The sequence below is a fragment of the Nicotiana attenuata genome, unplaced genomic scaffold (assembly GCF_001879085.1).
Source record: "Nicotiana attenuata strain UT unplaced genomic scaffold, NIATTr2, whole genome shotgun sequence".
Taxonomy (NCBI): Eukaryota; Viridiplantae; Streptophyta; class Magnoliopsida; order Solanales; family Solanaceae; genus Nicotiana; species Nicotiana attenuata.
In genome coordinates this window covers 23,182-47,678 of record NW_017674215.1, presented here as the reverse complement: position 1 = coordinate 47,678, position 24,497 = coordinate 23,182, and the positions used below count along the sequence as shown (strand labels likewise).

Here is a 24,497-nt window from a genome sequence, read left to right as displayed (position 1 = left end):
TGTTCCAGGCTTTTCATCTTCCGAGTCGTTTCCTCTTGCTCAGGATTTTTAACAACCTTTTCTTGCTCCACGGAGAGATCATGTTGCGAAGGTTGAGTGAAGGAGTACGGGGTCACATATGTTATTTCTGATTGAAGCTGTGGACCTTGAAAGATGAACATTGGAGGCGGTGCCCTTGAAGCCGGTGCCTGGGGGCGAACCATAGAAGGCATGCCAGGATCATTGGAGGTGCCCGCATGGGATGAGCGGGTTGGGAACAGGGGCGTTGGTAACCTTACCTGACCTGGGGATCAACTCAGGGAACCCAGGGATTGCACTTGGCGGTTCCCTACCATTAGACCAGGCATCCCACATTTCCAATATGCAGAGACGCAACATCTTATTCTCTTCAGCAACTGCTGATTCTAGCTGCAGAACAGCCGATGCCGGGCTATCCTCAGGACCGATGATTGGTAGATTGCTTGCGGAGGCCATCTGTGCCTTTGGATCTTGTGAAGGAAGGGAGGCTAGACTACCAACAAAACCAACCACCAAAACCTAGCTATATTTGCACACCCAACAAACTTATTAGTTTTTGAGACATTTAACATATAGGAAATCGCACGTTGGGATGCAATGCACCTAAACAGTTAAACGCTTCTACCATGCGTTTGAACCGTTGCATGTTTCATCCCGGCCTTAATTAATCCTCTTTTTTTTCAATCTGCTCCACTTTTCTTCATTTTTGCTTCTCTCTAATCACTCTTGATTTTTGTTTTGTTTCTGTCGCTCTTCTATTTTGGCACTCTCTTTTTCTTTTTTTTTCTTTTTTATTCACTCTTTTATTTCATGTCGCTCCTTTTTTTCCGCTCTTTTCTTTCTTTTTCACTCAATTTTTCTTTATCTTTTTTTTTCGGTTTATTTTTTCACTCAAATTATTTTATGGCTATGATCGAATCCGATAGGGATTTCCTACGTATCATGATGCCGCATGAATCAGATCTTGCGTAGTTCGGGAAGATCAGGAATAAAGTGAATAAGCTAACTCTTTTTTTTATATAAAACTCAGACCTTGAAAGCTATAAGACAAAAGAAAAATATTTTTTTAACTGATTTTTCTTTATTTCTTTTGGATATTTAGAAAGACAAATGCTTTAAAAGAAGAAAGGAAATATTTTTTTTGGATTTTTGATTTGATTTTTTTTTTTTGAAAGAAAGACTTCTAAAAAGTCCTTTTCTTTTGATTTGAACTTTGGGAATTTCAAAAGTAAAAAGAAAATATTGTTGCTTGAATTTTTATTTGTTTTTATCTTTTTCTAAGGAAGAAAGAAAATATTTTTGGATTTTGGATGTTGCCTCTTAATTTATGAAAGAGGGACTTTTAAGATAATGTTTTGAATTTCTGAGCTTTTTATTTATTTACAAAAATACTTCTAAAGAAAAGCAAAATTATTTTTGGACTTCAATTTTTCAAATTTTTTTTGTTGACATTTACGAAAGAAATACTTTTAAAGAAGGAAAAAAAATATTTCCCTTTTTTTGGATTCTTCTTTTTGTTTTGGTTTTTTTTTAGTTTTTGGAAAAACACTTCAAAATAAAGGAAACCCGTATTTCGGATTTTTATTCTTTTTGATTTTTCTTTTATTTGTTTTTCTATATGAAAGATTTCAGAAAGAAGGAAACTATTTTTGAGTTTAAAAACTTCTTCTTCTTCTTTTTTCTTTTTTTGAATTTTCTAAGGAAAGATTTCTAAAGAAAGAACTAAAAGAAAAATATTTTTGGATTTTTTTGAAAATTGGGGTCGGAACCGATGAGGTTTGCCTACGTATCTCACATCCGGTGAGAATCAGACCCGCGTAGTTCGGTCAGTTTTGACATAATTTGACTCACTTTCATCTTTTTTTGAAATACATTTTCCTTTCTTTTTTTTCCAGTAATTTTGGCAGAGTTTCGAGGAATTTTCAAATATCGGGGTTTTCAGAATCGGGCTTTATTTACTTCCTACATCACTCTTGGATTTTCTCTTGATTTTCTTTTCCTAGCCGGTCAACATGCAAGCCGAAACAAATAAATGTCCACATAGCACGTAGGATGCATCAGGATGGTCTGTTATTTTGGATACACCTGTCCTAGACGGACCCAACCCCTGTGTTGAGTCCCCAAGTTCAAATGCACGTGATGCAAATAAATGTTCCTACTAGGGATCCGGTATGAGGTTACGTTATTCTAAGTTTAAACTTGGGGTTGTGTTCTAAACCTGGCTTACCCGAGCGGACAAACTCGAGTAGAGGAGGGGGCAACGTACCGGAACACGAAAGTCTGCCTGGCCTTGTTACTTGCCCAACCCCGTTCTGTTTGGCATAACTCTAACAGAAAAGTGTGCCACGCGAACGTGAGCATCATTTTTTAGAAGACTCAGGGAGAAGAGGGTTTCGTAACAGTTTAATATACAATTCAAACAATATCAAAGCGGTAAAAATCAGCATTTAGCATATTAGGTACACAAAAATACAGTATTATCAATAATAAAGCCAAATAAAAATCACATTAATAAGCTCGAATTCTTGAACCCTGAACCGGAAGTTCTGGGTTCGTAGTCCCCAGCAGAGTCGCCAGAGCTATCACACCTCCTTTTTTACCACCCGAGAAGGTATATGGGAGTTTTTCCAATTAAAGTGATATTATTCGAAATAGGATTATTTAATTTGTCAGAGTCGCCACTTGGAATAGTTTAATTGGTGTCCCAAGTCACCAGTTTATTTTAAATCCCAAATCGAGGAAATTTCAACTTCATTTTAAAAGTCTGCGAACCAGAAATTCTAAGTAAGGAATTCTATTAACCCGGGAGAAGGTGTTAGGCATTCCCGGGTTCCGTGGTTCTAGCACGTTCTCTTAGTGATTATTACTTGGCTTAAGTTGTCTAATTACTTATTCTAGAACCTATGTGCATTTACCTTTCAACTGCTTTTAGTTGCTTGACTATTCGTTATTTTGGAATTAACTTAAAAGGAGTCACACGTACGTGTACTCATTTCGTTTGGCGCGTCAAGAATCATGTCACGCGTACATGTCCACAATTAATCAGGCTTTATTAATATTAAGAAAGTTTGGCTGAAGCTGCGACGAACGCATACCTCGATTTATTTTTAAAAGATCGTAACTATATCACGCGAACGTGTACATAATCACGATGAAATAGATTAAGTCACACCTAAAGCAAGCTACGAGTGTTCGTATGTTGTTCATCTTCCTAAAATATGAGATGAGCGTGAGGCCTACATCGCTCAACACTCAAACATATGTCAAGGTTTAGGGTTTAGTTAATGAAAGCAACCGAAATGAAAGAAGACATGGAGACCAAAACTTAGAATTTATATACTGGAACTAGCATCCCAATAGGTAACGAAAGCAACACTTAACAGGTGCAATGCCCTTGAAGTAATTATTACAGCTAAAAGCATGGTAGAAGAGAAGAAAATGTGTAGACGCATGAGCAGAAATTGTGAAAGCTTAAGGCCCCTCTTTAGATTTTTGAAGAAGTTTGTTTGTAAAATGGCATATACTGTGACCAACAACTAACAATTTAGTGTTTTAGAATGGATATTTGGATGAAACATCAATTATGGTAAAAGGGACGAGAAACTTTAAAGCGATCTGCAGATATCTATAAATCTTCTCAAAGTTGAATATATACATTCTGAATACCATTCACCTCAAGCATAGACAAAACTCTATGTCAATGATGTAGTAGAACTAAAATCAAAATAGAAGTCCTTTACAACAAATTAAGCAATATGTCCAAAAGGAAACAGAGTATACAGTTGGTGGATTATGGACAAGATATTAGTGGGGAAAACCATCTTCAATAGCAAGAACTAATTTTTAGAGCAGCCAGTTTAAGTTCTTTATCAAAATCTGAGCTCCACCAATTTGAGACATCAAACCAACGAAAATGGAAAGAAACAAACACAATTTATCACATTACAAAGGCATGCTCAAAGTAGTTAACCAATAAACAAAGGACGCCCAACCTTCATTTTCTCAGTTTTAAGGACACCAATGATAGTTAAACTTAATGATATTTCCACTGTTGCGCGCTTAAACAGAGATATGATATATTCATACGAAGCATATGGGACAAACTAATTAAACCTTGTTAAATTTCAAAACAGAGTGTAATAAATCACATTCAACCATAGGTATTCAACAGTCTTAGATTCAAGTTCACAACATGATATTCTTATAACTTTATGGCATCAAGATCGGCCAGAAATATAACATTGGAGGAAAATTACCTCGACAGCAGCAAACCAACAAAACTCGCTTAAATAGAGCTCAAGACTCTGGCGATTTTACGTGCGACTAGAGAGAGAAACACACGTGATCGCTGCCATGGACAACCTGGCCGGCAGCCAACCTTCTTCTCTGGCTGGTCAGCCTCCCCCCACCATCACCCAGCCCCCCAAGACTTCCAACAACAATCCACAAACTCTAGATTACTCAAAGATATTAAAACCTAACACCATTAATGCTGCCATGTATGAACGTCAAGCTTCAGTGGAACCTATTCCATTGAGACGAGCAGCTTTCTTGAATGGGCAACCAATTGTCAAGTTTACGGAGGCAGAAGTAGAAAGAATGAACGTGATCGAGGGTCTCCAATATGCTGTGGTTGGAAAATTTGCATATGGATGGCCAGATTTAAACGAGATTCGTCGTATTGTTCCATCGCAATGTGGAATAAAAGGAGAATGTAGTATTGGCTATTTGAGAGATAGGCACGTCCTGATACGCATGACATTGTGGCAGGATTTTGTGGATTTTGCATCAAAAGGAACTCAGTATGTCAAGGACAAGAATGACATGAATACCAGATTAGACCTCTCATATATGATGTGAAGTTTAAGGCAAGAGAGGAAACCCCAATGGCAATGGCTTGGATTTCATTCCCAGGTCTGTTACCCACGTATTTTGTAAAAGATTGTCTTTTTTCTCTTGCTTCAGTTGTTGGGAAGCCTTTACATGTGGATATGGCAACTATAAATAAGACTAGACCTAGTTGTGCTAGAGTCAAAGTCCTAGTCGATTTGTTAGGTGATCACCCTAAAAAGGTGAGAATAGACATTGTCAATGAAGCATCAGGTGAAATAAGGACTGAATGGATCAACATTAGGTATGATATGTTGCCAAAGTATTGCAAGGAATGTAGATTACAAGGGCATGATGATTTTGAGTGCTGGAGATTACATCCAGAATTATCACCTTATGATCAAGGCAAGCAGAATACAGAATTTAGTAAGGAGCAGCCTAAGAAGCATCATAATCAACCTTTAATGATCTTGTCAAGTGGGAGAGTAGTAGGTAATGTGAATCTAGATGGGGAGCAATGGAAGGAAGTAAGGGTTAATCGTGTAAAGAAGACAGGAAATCAAGTGGTTACAGGGAAAGAAATAATTCCATTTGATCAAGTTAATGGGAAACATGTACAAGGATCTGGGAATAGTGTGCAAAATAATGCAGCATCAGTGCAGGAAGGAGCAGCTAATGGTAAGAGTCAGCAGAATAATGACAATGGAAGGAGACAAATGGTTCAAGTTGATGCAGTCCAGCAAATTCACACTACAAACAAATTTGTAGCTTTACAAATGGAAGATGAGGCTAATGAAAGAAATCAACTAGCTATTGTAGAAGAAGGTGATGTGCAGAACACTCCTACTCAGAAGGTTCTAAATCCAGATGCTGCAGTCTTTACTCCTAAATCAACTGGAGTGGCATCATCGAAGAGAGGTAATGTGCAGCCTAATGGGGAAAAGAATTTATCTAAGCCAGCTGCAGATGGAGGTAAGGAGACTACTCTTCAATGGGTAAACAGAACTTTCCCAGATCCTAAGGTCACTACAAATCAGTCATGCCAAGAAATCACCTTTCAATCCTTAGATACAAGTATTATTCCTGAGCAAGAAAACCTTAAGGATCGTGTGAATTTTACTGGAGGGAGACTATGGGACCAAAAACATGAAGAGGAATCAGATGAAGGAGAGTTCCTGGAAGGACATGAGGATGTAGAAGAAGTACATGACAAAGATCCAGATGTGGAGGAACAAAGTGTCAATGGCAAGAGCAGCAGATTTAAAATACAAAGTGCGGAAGAGGGTATCAATGTTAATACTACAGATGAGCATCAAATAGAACAACCTTCTAATAAAATAACACCATCCTTAAATTCTAACCATACCTCTTCCCCTATTGAGGCACATGAACCTAGTGTTCAGTCCAGTGAAGAAGGGGATTTAGATGATCCAGGAGATCTAGGAGATAAAAGGGGAGAAGTACAACAGCAGCAATTGGTAGAAGTTCAAAAGAAAGTGGACTTGGAATTGCAGCAGAATATGGGCACTGCTACTGCAGGTGATAATGTGACATTAACACAGATGCAAGAAGTAGTAATATGTCCTAATCATACAGTGGAACAGATGAAAAACATTTCTAAGAGCTTGGTGCTAAACCTATCAGGAATCAGTTGATTAATCAAGAAAATTATGAAGAAGAGGAGCAGTCACGAAAGACAAAGGGGAGAGATATGGATGCAGAATCCACTACACAGAACTTCATAAATGTAGCTAGGCAAGGTGACATCTCTCCTAGGCAGATGAAACAGGTAAATCAGGAGGCAGAGGAAAGAAAAAGCAATCACGGGAGAATACTGGGGTGCAAGTTCCAGGAGTCCAAACAAGGAGAACTTTATCCAAATCAATCAATTGATGATGAATGCCTTAATTTGGAATATAAGGTCAGTTAACACAATGCAAGCCTTTGAAAGGGTCATCACAATGGATAGACAACAACACTTTGATTTTATTGCTTTGATGGAGCCTAAGCAACAGACTAAGATAGTGGAACAGTATAGAAGAAGGTTGGGTTTTGAGCAGGTTGTGGTTAATGTATCCAACAAAGTGTGGATATTTATAGATCAAAAATATGATTTTGATATTCTTTGTAACATGGAACAGCAGATTACTTTAAAGATGACAGATACTGATGATCACAAGGAGTTTATTATTATCATGGTATATGCTAAATGCGATGCAATTGAAAGAATTGAACTATGGGACACTTTGTATTCTTTGGATAGTGATATGGTTTTGCCATGGCTCGTGGGGGGAGATTTTAATGTAATATGGGATGAAGAAGAGAAATTTGGTGGCCTTCCAGTTCATATCAATGAGATTGATGATTTCAGGCATTGTATTAACACATGTAATCTTTTTGATCTTGGTGTCAAAGGAAGCATCTTCACATGGTGTAATGGAAGAGCCGAAGAAGATTGCATATTCAAAAGGTTAGACAGATGTTTGGGAAATATGGAGCTTCAACAACTCTGGCCAGGCTTAGAGATTAATCACCTATCAAAAATTGCTTCAGATCACAGCCCCATGCATCTCACATATAATCCTAGTGCTATTTCGATAAAAAAAAGCATTTAGATTCCTTAATTTCTGGATCAAACATGAGTCATTCTTGGATGTAGTTAAGGAACACTGGCAGGCAGACTTCCGTGCAAGTCCATTCATATTATTTAATCATAAGATGAAGAAACTGAAGAAAGCTCTATCTATATGGAGCAGGGCTACGTTTGGTGATATATTTCGAAGGATAGCTAGTTTGGAGGAAGTGGTGAAGGTTCATGAGACACAATTTGAGTTGAATCCAACTGTACAAAATCGTGAAAGGCTTCAAAAGGTGCAGGTAGAGCTGATTGGAGTATGGGCTTTAGAAGAGGAATTTTGGAAACAAAAATCAGGTATGGCCTGGTTTAAAGATGGGGATAGAAATACTAAATTCATGATCATGTGAATGGTAAAAGAAGAAAGCTACAGCTGAAAAGAATACAAGACAAACATGGTAATTGGATAGAGGACCCAACAGATATAGCAGATGAAGTTGTACATTTTTTCCAGCAGCAATTTCATGAATCGAGTGTTCCTACTGACTTTAGGATACTGGATCATGTCCCTTTAATGATGAATGAAGTGCAGAACTGTGAGCTCACGAGACAACCAACTATGGAGGAAGTAAAGAAGGCAGTGTTTCGCTTGAATGGGGACAGTGCAGGTGGACCTGATGGTTTCAATGGTAACTTCTTCCACGCTTGTTGGGAAATCATTGGGGTAGATATACTTGAAATGGTGAAGGCTTTTTTCAGTGGGCAGGAGTTACCTAAATTTGTGACTCATACAAATTTAGCCCTATTACCTAAGAAAAAGGATGTGCAGACTTTCTCAGATTTAAGACCAATCAGTTTGAGAAATTTCACAAATAAAATTATCTCGAGGGTCATTCATGAGAGGTTAGTGGATATACTTCCTAATATTATTCCTGAAGAGCAAGCAGGGTTTGTAAAAGGAAGAAGTATTGCTGAAAATGTGTTGCTTACTCAAGAAATTATCACTGACATTAGACTTAGAACAAAGGCAGGCCCTAATGTAGTTATAAAGCTGGACATGATGAAGGCTTATAATAGATTATCGTGTCTTTTTCTCACAAAGGTTTTGAGGAAAATGGGTTTCTCTAAAAGGTTTATAGGCTTGATATTTGGGATTATATCTAATAATTGGTACTCAGTTCTTGTTAATGGGCAACCACATGGTTTCTTTAAGTCAACTAGAGGGGTGAAGCAAGGTGACCCTTTGTCACCTACACTGTTTATAATTGCTGCAGAGGCGATGTCAAGAGGACTAAATTCATTACTTCATAACTTATATTTCTGTGGATTTGGAATGCCTAAGTAGAGCCCTAAGGTCAATCATCTTGCATATGCTGATGATGCAATCATATTTTCATCTTCAGATGCCATTTCTTTGAGATTGATTATGGAGGTGTTAAATGCATATGAAACAGCATCTGGACAGTTAATCAACAAAGCCAAATCTTCAGTATATGTTCACCATTCTACAAGTGATGAAGTTGTGAGGAAGATTGAAGGAATAACTGGTATAGGGAAGCAGGATTTCCCATTCATATACCTTGGTTGTCCTATATTTTACGCAAGAAGAAAAATGGAATACTATGAAGGTTTGATCTCAAAAGTGCTGGATAAACTTCAAGCTTGGAAAAGGAAACTATTATCTATCGTAGGAAGGGCAGTATTGATCAGTAGTGTGCTTCAAAGCATGCCTATGCACTTGCTTTCTGTAGTGAATCCACCTGCTTATGTGATTAACAAGCGACATAAACTATTTGCGAGATTCTTCTGGAGCAACTCGATTGATGGTAGAGCTAGGCATTGGGCATCATGGGATACTTTATGTATACCTAAAGAGGAAGGAGGAGTAGGATTTCGATCTCTTCATGACATGTCCAAGGCTCTTTTTTGCAAACTATGGTAGAACTTTAGGACCAAGCCATCTCTGTGGAGCGCGTTTGTAAGCCAAAAATATTGCAAGAAGATGGATGCCATTATTGTACCTTGGAGAAGGGGATCACATGTTTGGAGGAAGATGTTGGAATGTAGGGACCTTGTAGAGCATCAGATTTTCTGGAAGCCAAGAATGGGTTCTTCTCTTTTCTGGTTTGACAATTGGACTGGACTAGGAGCCCTATACTTTGTAACACCCCCGGAGTTTGTAGTTAATGAAGCAATTCATAATGTGAATGATGTTGTTATAGAAGGACAATGGGATGAAGATAAAATAAGAGAAAGCCTTCCAGATGATTTAACTCAACACATTATAGATAGTATACCAGCTCCTAATATGCACGATGAACTAGATAAGCCTATTTGGAGTTTAGAAACAAGGGGGCAATTCACAGTTAAGTCAGCATGGGAATATGTAAGAAGGAGGAAAGATCCAGCTATTACATATGCCAATATGTGGGTTAAAGGTCTGCCATTTAAAATTTCTTTCTTTATGTGGAAGTTATGGAAAGGCAAGCTTCCACTTGATGATACACTAAGAAGAATGGGATACTTTATGCCATCAAAATGTTGGTGCTGTGTACTGCCAAAGGAAGAGATTCTGAGCCATGTGTTTTTCAGATCCTTCACAGCTTCAAAAGTGTGGTTGTACTTCTTTTCTCATGCTGGATTATCGATGGAGGGGTTAAGCTTACATCAAGCTATTGTGAAATGTTGGACAACAAAGGTGATTCCTAGACTCAAACCTATTTTTCAAGCATTGCCTAGTATCATTGTGTGGGAGCTATGGAAGAGGAGGAATAGCAATAAACATGGGGAGCCAGTATCTACTAATAGGGTGGTGTTCCAGATATGCACGACTATACAATCACTTATCAAGGTGAGGAAACCTGGGATTGCACAGGTACCATTTAGATGGCCAGATATACTGAAAATGATGGAAAGTTACACTCTTAAGTTGAAGTTTAATAAGGTTTTATGGGAATTCCCAATGCAAGGCTGGACAAAAAAAAAGACAGATGGGGCTTCGAGGGGTAATCCTGAAAGGAGTTCAATTGGATTTTGTTTGAGAAATGACCACGGTGATCTGCTATACGCGTGTGGCAAAGAAATTCAAGAAGGGTCAAATACACAAGCAAAAGCTAAGGCTATACTAGAGGCATTGAAACATAGCATGGCTGATGGCATCTCTAATATCTGGGTGCAAACAGATTCTATGTTGCTCAAAAAGGTTATTGAAAGGGAGTGGAAACCACCTTGGGTTATTGAAGAAGAAGTGAATGAGATTAGGCAGTTGTTACTGATATGCAATGGCAGAATTTCATATATCCATCGAGAAGGGAATAAGTTAGCTGATCATTTGGCTAACTATGCATTAGATCGTGGGAACTTTGAATGTTACTCTTTTCATCATCTGGACACACAAGGTAGGAGATTAATAAATGGAGATAAAATGCAATGCCCATATTTGAGAGTAAAGGTGTCGAGGTAGTAGGGGCGAAGGACAGGGCAAAGGGAGTGGTGAATGAGATGAGAGGTGAACAGGAGTTAATGTATAAACATCGTGTATAAATCATCCGTGACGAGTACATGATGATGATATTTTTCTCTAACAAAGTTTTCTTTTTTTGCAGGGCTTGATGATGCATTAATGTGTTACCTCTTAATGGAACTTCAAGTGGTGGTATTAATGTTAAGCATTCAATCCACTGAAGGGAAATTAAAGGTAGGCATTGATATAGATGTGATGCAGGGCACCCTGCTATCCATCTTATGTAGCAGCAGGTGTTGTTTGCAAATCACAGTTGCAGCAGTAGATCTTATGCCCAGAATGTCTAAACAAAATGGGCAAAGACTGAGAGAAGATAGGTCTGTGAATTCATTGGACAAAAGAAGGCAGATAAAGTTGGTCATGATACAAAAAGACAGGAGCATAAAATTCAAGAACAAAAATCTGAGCTCAACAAAGGAAGGAAAACTCAAGGAGACAAAGCAGGGCACTCTGCTGCCCAGTTCGATAAGCAACATCAGTTTTTGGTGGCAGGAGTTAACAGAAAAAGGAGTTCTGAGGCCCAGAATGTTTAAGCGAAGTGGGCAACATGGGATAGGTGGATTAGGAGAGGATTGTAGGAGGTCTAAGGTTACAGGGAGTCAGGCAAAATTGTGTGTCACACAACAAGACAAGAGCATAAAGGAGAGAGCATTTAGGAGCAAAAACCTATGGGCCAAGCAGGTAGGAAAAATAGAGGAGAAATGTCAAGGAGGAGGTATGGCATATAAGATATGGGGGAGCTACAGTCTTGAGCTGGAATGGGAAACAAGGGAGGAGTAAGGAGGCAAGGGAGATGCAGAAATGGGAATGGAGGTTGGTAGGAAAGAGGGCAACAAGCAAGATCAACATTGTCAAATCCATTTGGAGGAGATGGTGTTGACCAATTTTTTAACTAACCTTGTTTTCTTTTTTGCAAGAAACATTACTGTGAGCATGCCTTGCCATTTATTACGACTTCTATGGGTGGTATTAGTACCTGGTACTCATTCCCTTGAAGAAGGAAAGATGGTAAGCATAAGCATGATAAAGTACAATTGGAAAGTACAATGCATATGCCTGGGCAAACACATGTGGTGGCAACTGTTGATGGGTAAACCAGCTTATTATGTGCACAAAACTCAAGTGCACCAATACAATACAACACAGGAGCTATCACTAGAGGCGAGGAATTCAACAACAAGCAAGAGGACAGCACACGTCCATGGAGCCAAGCACAGCGCAGCTGAAATGGTTAGTTTCACAGCTTATTTAATCTGCCAAAATTATACTGAGAAGCTGGGGTGGAGTGGAGCTAAGTTACTTACATGGCAAGACACCAGGATACTACCGGAAGGTTTTGGTACAATGGTTGCACGCAATAATCAAAGGATGCCATGCGCATTAAATGACAAAACTAGTGCAATTGTTGGACATTCCTTCTCTTCAACTTTGATATTTTCATTCATTGAGTGCAATGCTACAAGTTTCAGGCAAGGAAATACATGCTTGTGTGTATTTTGGTCAGTAGATTATCAGGATATCCAATGCTACTACAACCAAAGGTGCTATGCGTGCAAAAATGGACGCTACTTCATCAGCACTTGGAACTGGATGCATCATCACAGAAAGGAAATATGGGCCACATTTACTTAGTCATTGTTATGTAATACCATGGTTGAACATTATATTCAATCTTGATAATAGGACAAATGTAGGTTACAAAGTTTATTTTTACACTCCTTAGGACATCATAACGTTGTTTTGTTTTATCATTTTAATAAATAAAAACTAGCCCTAGGCAATGCCTAGTGGATTTATCTAAATATGTAAAAGGCAAACAGGAAAGATATGTAAAAGGCTTTTTTATCATAACATAACAAAAAACTTCCAGTCTCTAGACAAAATCCCTGAGTCAGCCATACTTTCTTCCAAAAAAAAATGTAAATCACAAAACTGCAACTCTGTTGCTACTAATCTACTATGGCATATACAACTTCAAAATTAGGCCACTAAGAACAAAGGTAAACAAAAAAATAGAAAAAGAAAGCGGACGTCACGTGATTTCTTCTCATTTGTTTGCGTTTTGATAGACAAAGTTATTCAGTACCTTTACCCGATGAAAGATAGCAGATAAAGAAGCGGATGTAGCCTAAAGGTTATGGGCTCATTTGAACTCATAACACGATGTATAAATATATATGTAAAAGGAAAATTACCTGCTATGTTCATTTATAAGTAGCTCATTACAAAAATTGGCCAATTGATAAAATATTACTAATATTAGCCAAATTAGCCAATTAGCTATTTGTAGCAAAAATATATCAAATTTTTGCTTTGTTTTGAGTGGGTGTTATTAGAATAGATTGGGCACAACTTAAGGAGCTTGAATCTCAGTTTTGGGATGATTTGGTAAAGTTTTGAGGTGGTTTTAATTGAAAATTCGAAGTAAAAGCTGAACATGAAAAAAATGATATGTGTATCACACTGTATATCATTTGTGTATCACATATGTATCATATTTGTATCAATTGTGTATCACATGTATATCCATGTATACATGTGTGTGAGATTCATGCGTGATACATGTTTGATACGTGTGTCGCAAAAGATTTTTTTGAACTCGATTTAGTTACGAATTTCGATGCAAAACCAGTCCAAATCACCTCCAATCTTCCTCAAATTTTGTATATTGACTTATCTATATATTTTCAATGAATTTCAACTATACCCATTGAAAAAGTTCCTTTTTTGTTTAGATTTTTGGAATATTGTATAAATTTTTGTATTTCATCACCTTATTTTCCACCCCGTCCATGAAATTTCTTTTCCGTCTTGTATCTAATGTTGCTAATCACGTTATGGAAGGTGATTTTTGCATGTGATTCTTTGAGAGAAAGAACCTTATTATTTGGTTTTTCAATTTTTGTTGGCTAGTTTTGGTAAGTCTATGACTAATGGTTAGAGGTTGGTAAGTTGAGATTTATTTGGGACATTTGTGTAAGTTTCCCTATGTAAAAACCTACTAAAATCTCAATAAATGTTAGATCTGAACTCATACTTTTAATAGTATAATGAGCTTAATGCAAGTTTGAACACCATTAAGCTAAATCCTGGATTTGCCTCTGTATGTCATGTAAAGGAATCCATCTTCATCCTTGTTTTCCTCGTAAATTGCAGACATCAGAGCAGCTGCAGTGGAAGAAGATATATCAAGACACAAATTGCCTAGGGCAAGTATGAGATTTTGGGTAACATATTACTTACCAGTTGGTGGCAGAATGTTTTTAACAAAGACAAATATGGCCTTCTCGGCACTGAGATTCGAACCACATAAACAAACTGGCCAACAGTCAAATCAGCTGGGACAAGGTACCTACATCACAAAGCAAGACAAAAATTAGTTTACACTAAAGCAGCTATAGTTCTGTCGGATCTACTTATATATTAGGAATAATAATCGGCAACCATCATGTCTTAGGAGACTAATTCTGTAAACATGTTGAAGTTTATAGCCCAAGCAAATAGCATGATGTTGAAGCATCAGCCTGTGTTTAATCACCAAAAGAAGAAACATCCAAATGCCTAGACAGTTCTTTGCACATATATATACAAATTAAACTACAAAATATATATATATATATATATATATATATATATATATATTTCAGCAACAGAGCCAAACCTCCATGGCGATGAAGCCAAAACATCTAAATCAACCAAAAGCGGCATCCAATGCTATAGCGGCAGGAACATGTATTTAGGATACGAAAAACCTCAAATTGGGACCATGAACACCAGGAACTCAGCTCAGACCATACTTGAAATTGAATCTAACAGAAAAGTATATGATTAATGAATTATATCATCAACCTTCGTGGCGACAAACTCTGTCAAATTGCTACTCCTGCGAAAATGCATACTAATAAATGTAAAATTCTGCAGCATTCAGGATATATACCCCAAACTTACACAACCGCAAATCCACCTCCATCGGGGGGCATAAGAGGAAAAGAAATGGAAACTCATAAACTCATATCAACCATGACAAACCACATTAAAATATCTTGTAGGCAACAAATTCTCTGATTTTATAATCAATTCCTGAACAAAAATTTTGCCAACCTTTTACTAGTACAAGCAGCATTCACAAGATATATCCTCCTAACTTGCCATGTTAATATCCGCATCCACTGCAAAGCCCTCCCCCCACCCGTGTGGGGGTGGGGGGTGGGGGGACAAAGCTGATGACCGAACAAGTTGAGATCAAGCAAATATTATACAAAATAAAAATAATAATAAATAAATAAATAAAAATAAACGCCACTAAAAAATAAATCAAAATAAAAATACATGAAGTAAAACAGATATCATGTACCTAGAAGTCAAATTATAACCATGAAAGAGAACACAAACTATAAGAGCAACTTGCACATATATGGTTGGAATGGATTTGAACATGCATTTTTAATGTTATAACTATAGAGCTTAAAACTGAGCGCTTTATTCTTAACAATCACCCTCATGGAAAGTCGCAGAAGCAACTTACTTCTTCTTATCAATGTCAGAGATATCAGCCTTTTCTGCTTTCTCGACAATCACTTGAATGTGGAAACATAGCACTGAGGGATAAGGGTACTGAAGCATCAACGAAGGGCAAGAGCTTTAACAGAAGATATCATACCAGTATTCTGTCTGGATACTTCTCCCTGATGCGAGAAGATTCTGCCTGCCTCCTCTCTATTAAAAGGGGGACTATATCGAAAACATCAGCAAAATTTATCGCATTAAAATCATCCTCTAAATATTGGGGTCAGCTATATTGGATCCTATATATCTTTTTCACTCTATTCAGGTTGATTCCATTCCTATACTAAATATTGCCTTTTAAGGAAAATTACAGTTTCTCTAAGTGTCACTCTTATCTCTACTTGGATATGGATTAACCTCAACAAGTTGGTATCTTCTATGTGAATCATTTACTTTTATTATGTTAGGTTTTAGATAAATGTCCATTAGTGCCATGACATTTTAGTAATTTAAAAAAAAAAAAAAAAAAAGAGTAGAAATTTAGTGACGTGAAGTATGAGGTTAAGTACTACAAAGAAAAAAACGTGACACGATCCCAAACTAGTTGGTGTTGGCTAAAGGAATTACCTATATTTGTTTCACTCTATATGGTCCTATTTAGCTTCAATAAGGAAAAGTTTGTTTTCAAGACAAATTAGATGTTCTCTAAAACAAGATGTTCTTTAAATCCCAAACCAAACTTGTTGAGATTATCAAAATGTGGAACACTAAGATTATATATTACTAGTACTATTTATAAATATAAAAACTTGACAAGTTATCCAATTCTAATAAACTTGAGCAGAACTTGGTGCAGAGTTCAAGTTGAAGAAGGCTGCCAAAAAGCTTCTTTCCCTGTAGCAACTGCTACTGTGAAGGCAGCTGTTCACTCAGCAGTTCATCTTCTGGTATTGCTCGACTGCTTCTTATCATTATACCAAAGACATCTTAGTAGTCATCATCTTCGGAATAAGAGCCATCGATGTATTGGTCATATATCTGATATTCACCAAGACTCTGATCATCTTGCACTTCATCCACCCCCGCTGTATTGACTGGAAAGTTACCAAATAGCTCTTGCAAGTAATCTCTAGAAACGTTATCATGGTTTGTTTGTGGATCATCATGCAGAGAGACATCCCCTTCCTGGCCAACAAGGTCAAGAGATTCGTATGCATCCATCTCATCTTCAACATCATCATCCTCAAACTCATCTTCATCATCTTCTGAGACATGAGGTTCATCAATTTCATAGTTTTCTTCTTGTTCATCGACTTCATTGTTTTCCGCTTCTTTATTGACTTTCTCTTGCTCTTCAGGTCTTGCAACTTTCACATAATTGCAAATCCTCTTTGACTTTTCAAAGCGGGCAGAGAAAGATTTTAGTAAAGAGTCTGCATCAGGATGAGGGCATACTGACATAAATCTCACAGCAATGCATAGCCTCAAGCAATCAAGTATATGAGAGGAGAACCATCCTGTTGTACTATCGCAAGTTTCTTGATTTGAGGGTTTCCTGATTTCTTGTTGAATGTAGTCGTCCTTGAGTTCACAAAGCTGCAATGACATCTGACATTTATACGGAAAAACTCGGAAGGCACATATATCATCCCATCTATGTTTCAATCCAGATGATAATTGGCTCTCACAGTAGCTTCGTAATTTAGGGTTGTGTACTCGGAAATCAATATTCTGGTATACGCGAGATTCAGGATCCTTCCGAGGATCATACCCTTTTTTTATCCAGAATCTACGGAAAGGCCCATTCAAAAAGTAATATGCAACTCTAACAAGAAGCTTTTTGAGCTTGCTCTCTCCAACCTCCAGACCCCCGTCACGCAAGCGCTCAGGCAATGACTCTTTGGCCCATATTTGACGCTCTTCAAACAACTCATATACCGCTTTCTGCCATCTGCAATCATCTGAGCCCTGAATTATGATCTTTTCCCAATCCACAGGTTTAGGAACCTCTTTGATATTAAAATCAATGGCAAGACTCCGCTCCATCTCCATCTCCATCTCCATCTCCCTCTCCCAATTTTGCCGGTCAAGTTCGTCCTGTTTTTTTTTCGAGCTCAAACTTGCACAACATTTTAATACAATATTTACAGGCATATCTTTTAAGGAGAACAGAGGAGGTAGTAAAATCATCAAATCCTCCTGATCGACATCCATAAGACCTCCCTTCTCAAATTTAGGTTCCACCTCTGCCCACTGTCTCTTTTTTCTTCTTGCAACATCAGCATGAACAGCAAGAACATGCTGATAGTCTACCATTCCATTAAAATGATAAGCTTCAGCAACATGAGAAACAATATTAGCCGAGAGATGCTCCTGCAAATTAGTAGCTTTCAAACATCTAGACTCATTCACCTTCTGTGCAGCTAATGAATGTGAATTTTCTTGTTCACTGTTAACAGGACTTATTGAAGATTGTCCCGATATCCCACAACTACTATCGACATCCCTTACTTTAGTCTTGGAAATTTTCAGCAAGAAATTATTGCTATGCTTAAGCTCCCCGAAGGCAGGGTGTGAATAAGGATCTTCTGGACGGAAATGGAGCTCCAGCTTATTTGACTGTGAAGTACGAGCCTTGACAATGCCTTGAATGCCGCCAAGAGTCTCAACAGCACGTTCCATTGAAGAAGGGTAAGCAGGGTAATGTACGACAAAGACCTTGTTAGCGGGTAATATTCCTGACACTGAACCATCTTTTATAATCCCCATACTTTTTATATACTGCTGCTTGCAACACTGTTCAATCAAAAACTTGCGTGTAAATAATCCTGACACAAAATTTTGCACATCAATAAAAGGGAGTAGAAAATTGCTCAAGGATTCTGGAGGAACTATTTTATCAGAGTAAAAATTGAAATTTCTATTAGTAAATTGAGCAAATTTACAACTGTCTATGTTCTCAGAGTGGCATTATACCTTAACACATTTTGGAGCTATTACGCAATAGAAATCTTCATCCCAAAATTGACTACGTCTATTCATACTATCCGTCAAAGGAGATACAATATGCTACTAATAAATGCTATAAAAAATTCCATGGATCTACCAAAAAACCAAAAAAAAAAAAAAATTGTCAAACACATACAGTAAATTGACATACAGTTAAAGCTATAATCACAGTGGAGATAAACTATTGAAATTAAATATCTAATTGAACTTGTGGTGCAAAACAGAACTCACCGGATAGTATAGCGCTAGAGGACAGAAAAAGAGATGAAAAAATGAGAACACAAATTTGAGAAACCGAAGAAATTTGTGCGAATTCTTGATTTGTTGAAAAAGGAACAGTGTAGATGCAAAAAGTGAAATTAGGTTAAAATAATTGCAATTATTTTTGAAAGGGAACTTTTCCTTCTTTGCATCAATAGTTGTTATAGCTTTTTAAGTGCTCAATTTTTGGTAAATTACACTCAACACTCCACTAATTTGAAGATACGCTCACTTTATTAACAAATCAAATACTTACATTACCTTTTATTGTGGAAATCCAAGTGCATTGACAAATACTGAACATAAGATTACTCGAGGGAAGTTTTCCTGGATAATTATTAGTTAACGGTGTCAACGGGGCGGGCCGGTCCGGTTCGGGCTATTGGAAAAGGAGATCTGCCGGTCTTCCGGGTCGGTTACCGGTTTTATCGGTTTCTAGCACCTCCGGTGAATAATTGAATCGGAACAGTTCCGGGTCTAAGAGGCTGGGCGGGTCGATTTTATTTAAAAAATTATGTGTAATTTGTATAACTACCGCAATTTATATTAAGATAAAGTAAAAATATAAAACATAAAAACAATCTTATAAAAAGAGTGTTTTAATAAATTTCAAAGGCTTTAAAATCCTTATATTTAAATATTTCATTAAGAATCTAAGATAATAGAATACAATGAAGATGGAAAAAAAAATATTAGAACTTATAATTTGACACGTTCTTTTTTTAAACTCAAACTTGCTAAATTAAAGTTTACATTTTACAACTAACTAAATTAAAGAAAAAAGAGTAAAATTCAAAACTTTAATTAGTAAATATAAATCAAAACTTCAAAAGTTTTGCATTGCATAATCATGTGAACTTCTTGGCCATTCTTCTAGAGTGTTAAATTCATATGGGTACCATGTGTTAATAATCTCCAAGTTCCTCGTATTCTGGTTTATCAACATCTTCACGTCCCTGATTTCTTCATTCCGATCTTAATCCAATCTCTGAAACATACTAAAACTTCCGAAGCATGCTTCCCAATGAGTGCGCGTGTCTCCTAGTTATTGTCTTACTGACTAAATGCACTCTCTTGATGCAACAGCTGAAATTGGCACACATTCAGCACGTCTCGAGCCATAACGAAAAGAACAGGAAATTATTTTTTCATTCTCATGCCACCATTCCAACGTATGAAAAATCCTTTATGCGAGGCTCTATTTGTTTTTGCAAAGAAAATTGAAAGTTCATCAATGTTCCTGCTACTGGTTTGAGTGGAAGGAAATATAGATTATAACCACCAAGCCTTCATCTTCATCCATAGTAGCAAATGCAGTAGAAGTAGTAAAATGCATAGTTGGATTAACATTGCCTACATTAATAGCCAGCATCATTTATTTATATTGCATAATAATTATATAATTATTGTAAGTAAATCATAGCTTGTTCTCATAAACAAATATATCTGTGGTTTCAGTTGGTCCAATCTCCATATAAGTTATATAAAGCATTGAATATTGGTGACAGTTAGACATCTTAATAGAAGGATTAAAACATCACCAATTAAGTTAAATCGAAGGAATTGAAAAAAAATTTTTGAATTTTGCTTGCATTTTTTCTACAGCATCCTATATTTTTCTTTCTTCTTAAATTGAGAGAGTGGAAAAAGAAATTTCACTATATGTACTAAAGCCATTGTAACAGTAGGGTAATATAATCCAAAAACTCAATAGTAGCTGTATAAAATTTATGTAAAAATTTAACAACATTCATTAATGCCTCCCAAGTATTAGTTGTTAATATACGATTTGGATCAGTACAATGCGCATTAGCAACTTCAGTTATCGACAATCTATATTTGATAGCAATATTTTAAAAACAAGTATGTATGATTCCATCTAGACAATTATTCATCTGGCTAAATCTGGATTAAGGTTATGCTTGGTACATTAGTCTTAAATTCCCTAATTCTAGATTGTCTATTATTTCCTTGAATAACACCAACTGCTCTAACATGAGTAATCTAGTCGAAAATAAATCAAGGCCACTTTTAACAATTAAATTATAAATATAATATGCACACCTAACATGAAAAAATTCAGTCAAGTAATGTTTCAAGTGCGGTCTTAATATTGAAATAGCGGCATTATTGTTAGAAGCATTATCAAAAGACATACATAATAATTTTTTATAAGATTATAAAATCAACAACTTCGCAAATAGTAGTACTTATTGTCGCGCCTTTTTCCTTCCTCGCGGAGGGAATCAGGTTTATGACATTTTGGTTGGGACAACTCTTTCCTTTTGGAGAAAGGGGTTTGCATTTTTGAAGAGTCGCCACCTAACGATTTAAGGTGCGTTAGGGCACCTATAAGGTTCATCTAATAACTACGGTTTGATAACAGAGATAGTAAGGGCTTGAAATTATCCTAAGGGGAAAGGTGTTAGGCACCCCTCAGGATCCACTAGTGTGGTTCCCGGCCAGACAGTTTTTTGTGAATTTGTACAATTAGCAAGTAAGCAAGTATGGCTCAAATAGTAGGGGATTTAAGTTTAAACACACAAATGTTTGAAAGACAGCGAGATTTTGAAAAGGATTATAATCTAAGCATGTTCATAAATGTAAAGAGGGGTGTCCTAGGTTTGTTTGTAATATGGATCACATCAGTACAATACCCGGTAATCACTCCTTAGAAAGGGGCTATGCGTGGCATTAGCGCACCGGTCATCATATCCATATCTACCCTTTCCCGCCCCCGTGAAGGTAATTAAAGTGAAGGTTGGTCTCGACTCCTATCGCATGCTGTTACTCGTCCCTTCCTATCAGCCCCGGAGGAATTTAGGACTCCTGTCCTGTAAGAAGGAGGTTCTAGGCAGACCCTCAAGTTTAAAGGCAAAATACTAAGGCGACATACAATAACAAGTAGGACTTCAATTAAGGGGAGCATGGAAGACAAACGAAAGGCTCAAATATACCTCCACAGATAATACACATAGATAGCATGACTCATACACAATTAAAGTCTGAATTTAAACTCCTATGCATGGTTTCTAAGTGATAACAACAGAACCAGATTTATCACATGACTCATAAAAGAAGTCTGAATCAGGTTTGCCTACTGATTTAACAGTTGATAATTAGACACTAATCACAGAGAAGATTCTGGTTTTATTTAAAGTTGATTACCTAAGGCTTGCCTAGGCGTAAGATAGTATGCAGCAGTTATTCAGAATAATTAAAAGACAGTTTGGAAATTGTTTTACCCTAAGGTAGCATGTTGTTCTAGTCGATCGAATGCAGAAATTATTACCACTTATTTTAAACAGGATAATCAAGTGTGAAGCTAGTTTTTTACCCGCTTTTTATAAACCCGTAGCGGTTTTAACACCAGGTGTGAATGCAAACGTGGATAAGATCCTAAAACATGGTATCTAAGATGCATGTATAAAGCTCATGATGATTTGTATGCAACATTTCCTAAAGATGGACTTTTAAATGCAGAAAAAGGATTACAGGATTTCCTAAGAGCAGGATTTCTAAATGCACATGGCAGCGTAGAACATAATAGTAAGGTTCTATTTATTAGCAGATTTTAACACATGATTTTGTAAGGGTTCACATGCTTAAACAATAAACATGAGGGCTAACAACATGATTTCTAATGCATGTACGAACCTTAAGCACGGTTTCTATTGCGCAATTAGGAACATAAACATATTTTTCTACCCTTAACAGCTATGACATGCATATTTACCCCGTCCCTTTCACTATCCAACCCCAATACTTGCTTACAACAAGTTATTACAGACCAACATTGGAACGAATTACATAAGTAGCAATGAAAATAAGAAGTTACACTATAGGAAGCCTGATTAGGACTTCCTCCCTGAGTTATGTAATCAATCACCTCAAGTGCCAAGATTGTTCATAGCTTTCCCTCATATCTAGGTGTGTCAGAGTTCCCTAAGGACCTCAAGGGATCCCGGGCAGTGCTCACACCCAGATTTCATAGCCAAGACAGAGTAAGTGCAGTGTGGAAAGGCCAGCTTTCATGTGTCCAAGTTCAGAGGGAGCTCAAGGGTCCCAAGGCAAGGCTCACACAAAAGGGGCAGAACCTAGTATTCTAAGAGTATAGTGAAGGTGCAGAACACATGTTTGAAAGGAGTTCGTTTAAAAACTGGACTGACAAGTCCATTTTGAAAGCAATCAGTAACAGAGATGATTGAAAGCAGTTGTAGTAGTAAACAAAACTCAAACACCTTAAGGTGGGATCACACACAGAATCAGTAGTCACACAGGGGGGTCAAGGGATTTGGGGATACACAGACATTTGACTGTAAACACATAACCCCAGCAAGGGTCCTAGGACTGGTTTGGACATGCTCAGCAATAGCTGATACTGGCATAATCACAAACCAGTCAGAAAGAACATAACACATGGAGGAGATAGGGATTTGGGATTCATAAGATGGTAAGTACACCGTAAGTGATTGAGAAGGCATGCTTTGAAACACACATAATGGAATGCGTTAATCTAAATGGAAGGGGAGACATAATAGCATGCTAGTAATGTAACTCAACTACAGGTTTCACAACAGAACCACAAGTAGAAGTAGACTAGCAATGAGAGAAACTGAAACAATAAGAGAAACATGTTGTTGTTGAGGCTTTAAAATTAAACTAGGACATACCAGTTAAGGAAGCAAAGTGCAGAAAAGTAAAGCAAGTAGAATTCCACGGTCTAGCCTTGGCTTTCAGCCGGCTAGACAAGCAGTAGCACAAGTAGTAGAGAAAGAAGAGAGAGTTTGAGTGTGTATGTGTGTGTTCTGAACTTATTGTTCGTGTGTTGTTAATGAAAGACTTAGGGTATTTATAGCTTTGGAAAATGGGTAGAAATTAAGGTAACAAGTAAAGGTTCAGCACAAATATGGAAGTAATCACAGTTAGAATCCCATTAATACAAGTACTCCCCTTTAAACAAGGAATTACAGCTTAACGGATACTAACAGGGATAACTTAAGGAAAGAAATCAGTTTGAGAAAGATTGGTTTTTACCATATAAGGGGTAGTAAAAGTATAGAGTATATAATTGAGTCTAAGTACAAAATATACTTAATCTGAGGAAAGGATTCAGCAAAAATGAAGCACCACAGTAAATAAGGGAATGGAATCAATCAACTTAAAGAAACGAGTAAAATTTTAGGGGTTTATAAGAAAAACCTTGCAATCAAACCGTAATTTAAGGAAATCAGGATCAATCAAGAGGGAGTCATGACTTTGCACTTCGACATATAAATAGAGAAGAATGAACAGGCGTATCAGACATGCAAGGTTAGCTATATCGATAAAAGGAAACAAGAGAGGAATAAACTAGATGAACACAATCACACAGAAGTGACACGAGTAGGCTGAGGACTCAGTAGCAAAAGAACCCACTCGAAGCATGGTAATCAGCAAAGTCAGGTAGTCATGGCTAACACATAGAACCAGAATGAAGAAACCAGTCTAACACACAGCAACAGATAAAGGAGATCAAACCAACACACCGAAACAAGTAAAGAAAGTCTTTAAAACTCACAGTAACAAGTAAAGAAAATCTTTAAGAAATTAGGGCTTTAACAGAGTTGAGTTAAAAAGCGGTAAGTACTCAGAATCAGTCAAGATAAACAAAGAAAAAGGGTCCAACCATAAAGAACTCAATCGAAATAGGTATACATACAAAATAAACAAAGATAGTTTCAGAACTCCGGAAAAAACCAAAGATACTTAGGGTTTTCAACAGGATAAATCAGT

General features: G+C 37.1%; 2 protein-coding genes across 7 annotated transcripts; both read right to left on the bottom strand.

Moving 5' to 3' along the window:
- Positions 1–13,924: 13,924 nt before the first annotated feature.
- LOC109218215 (general transcription factor 3C polypeptide 5-like) lies at positions 13,925–19,044 on the bottom strand. Of its 6 annotated transcripts, none has more exons than XM_019382565.1 (4): positions 18,984–19,044; positions 14,608–18,280; positions 14,190–14,298; positions 13,925–14,114 (listed from the first exon to the last, which is right to left on the bottom strand). In XM_019382565.1, the coding sequence occupies exons 1-2, from the start codon at positions 19,024–19,026 to the stop codon at positions 16,440–16,442; spliced, it is 1,884 nt and encodes a 627-aa protein (XP_019238110.1). In that variant the 5' UTR covers positions 19,027–19,044; the 3' UTR covers positions 13,925–14,114; positions 14,190–14,298; positions 14,608–16,439. The 6 variants fall into 6 exon arrangements, with proteins under 6 accessions (XP_019238110.1, XP_019238115.1, XP_019238112.1 ...); XM_019382570.1 differs by having other exon boundaries at positions 14,608–18,248; positions 18,984–19,019; XM_019382567.1 differs by having other exon boundaries at positions 18,979–18,997.
- Positions 14,029–16,424, bottom strand: LOC109218214 (autophagy-related protein 8C-like). Its single transcript, XM_019382564.1, has 5 exons — positions 16,382–16,424; positions 15,607–15,677; positions 15,472–15,560; positions 14,190–14,298; positions 14,029–14,088 (listed from the first exon to the last, which is right to left on the bottom strand). Exons 1-5 carry the CDS (start codon positions 16,422–16,424, stop codon positions 14,029–14,031), a joined length of 372 nt encoding a protein of 123 aa, XP_019238109.1.
- Positions 19,045–24,497: the final 5,453 nt, after the last annotated feature.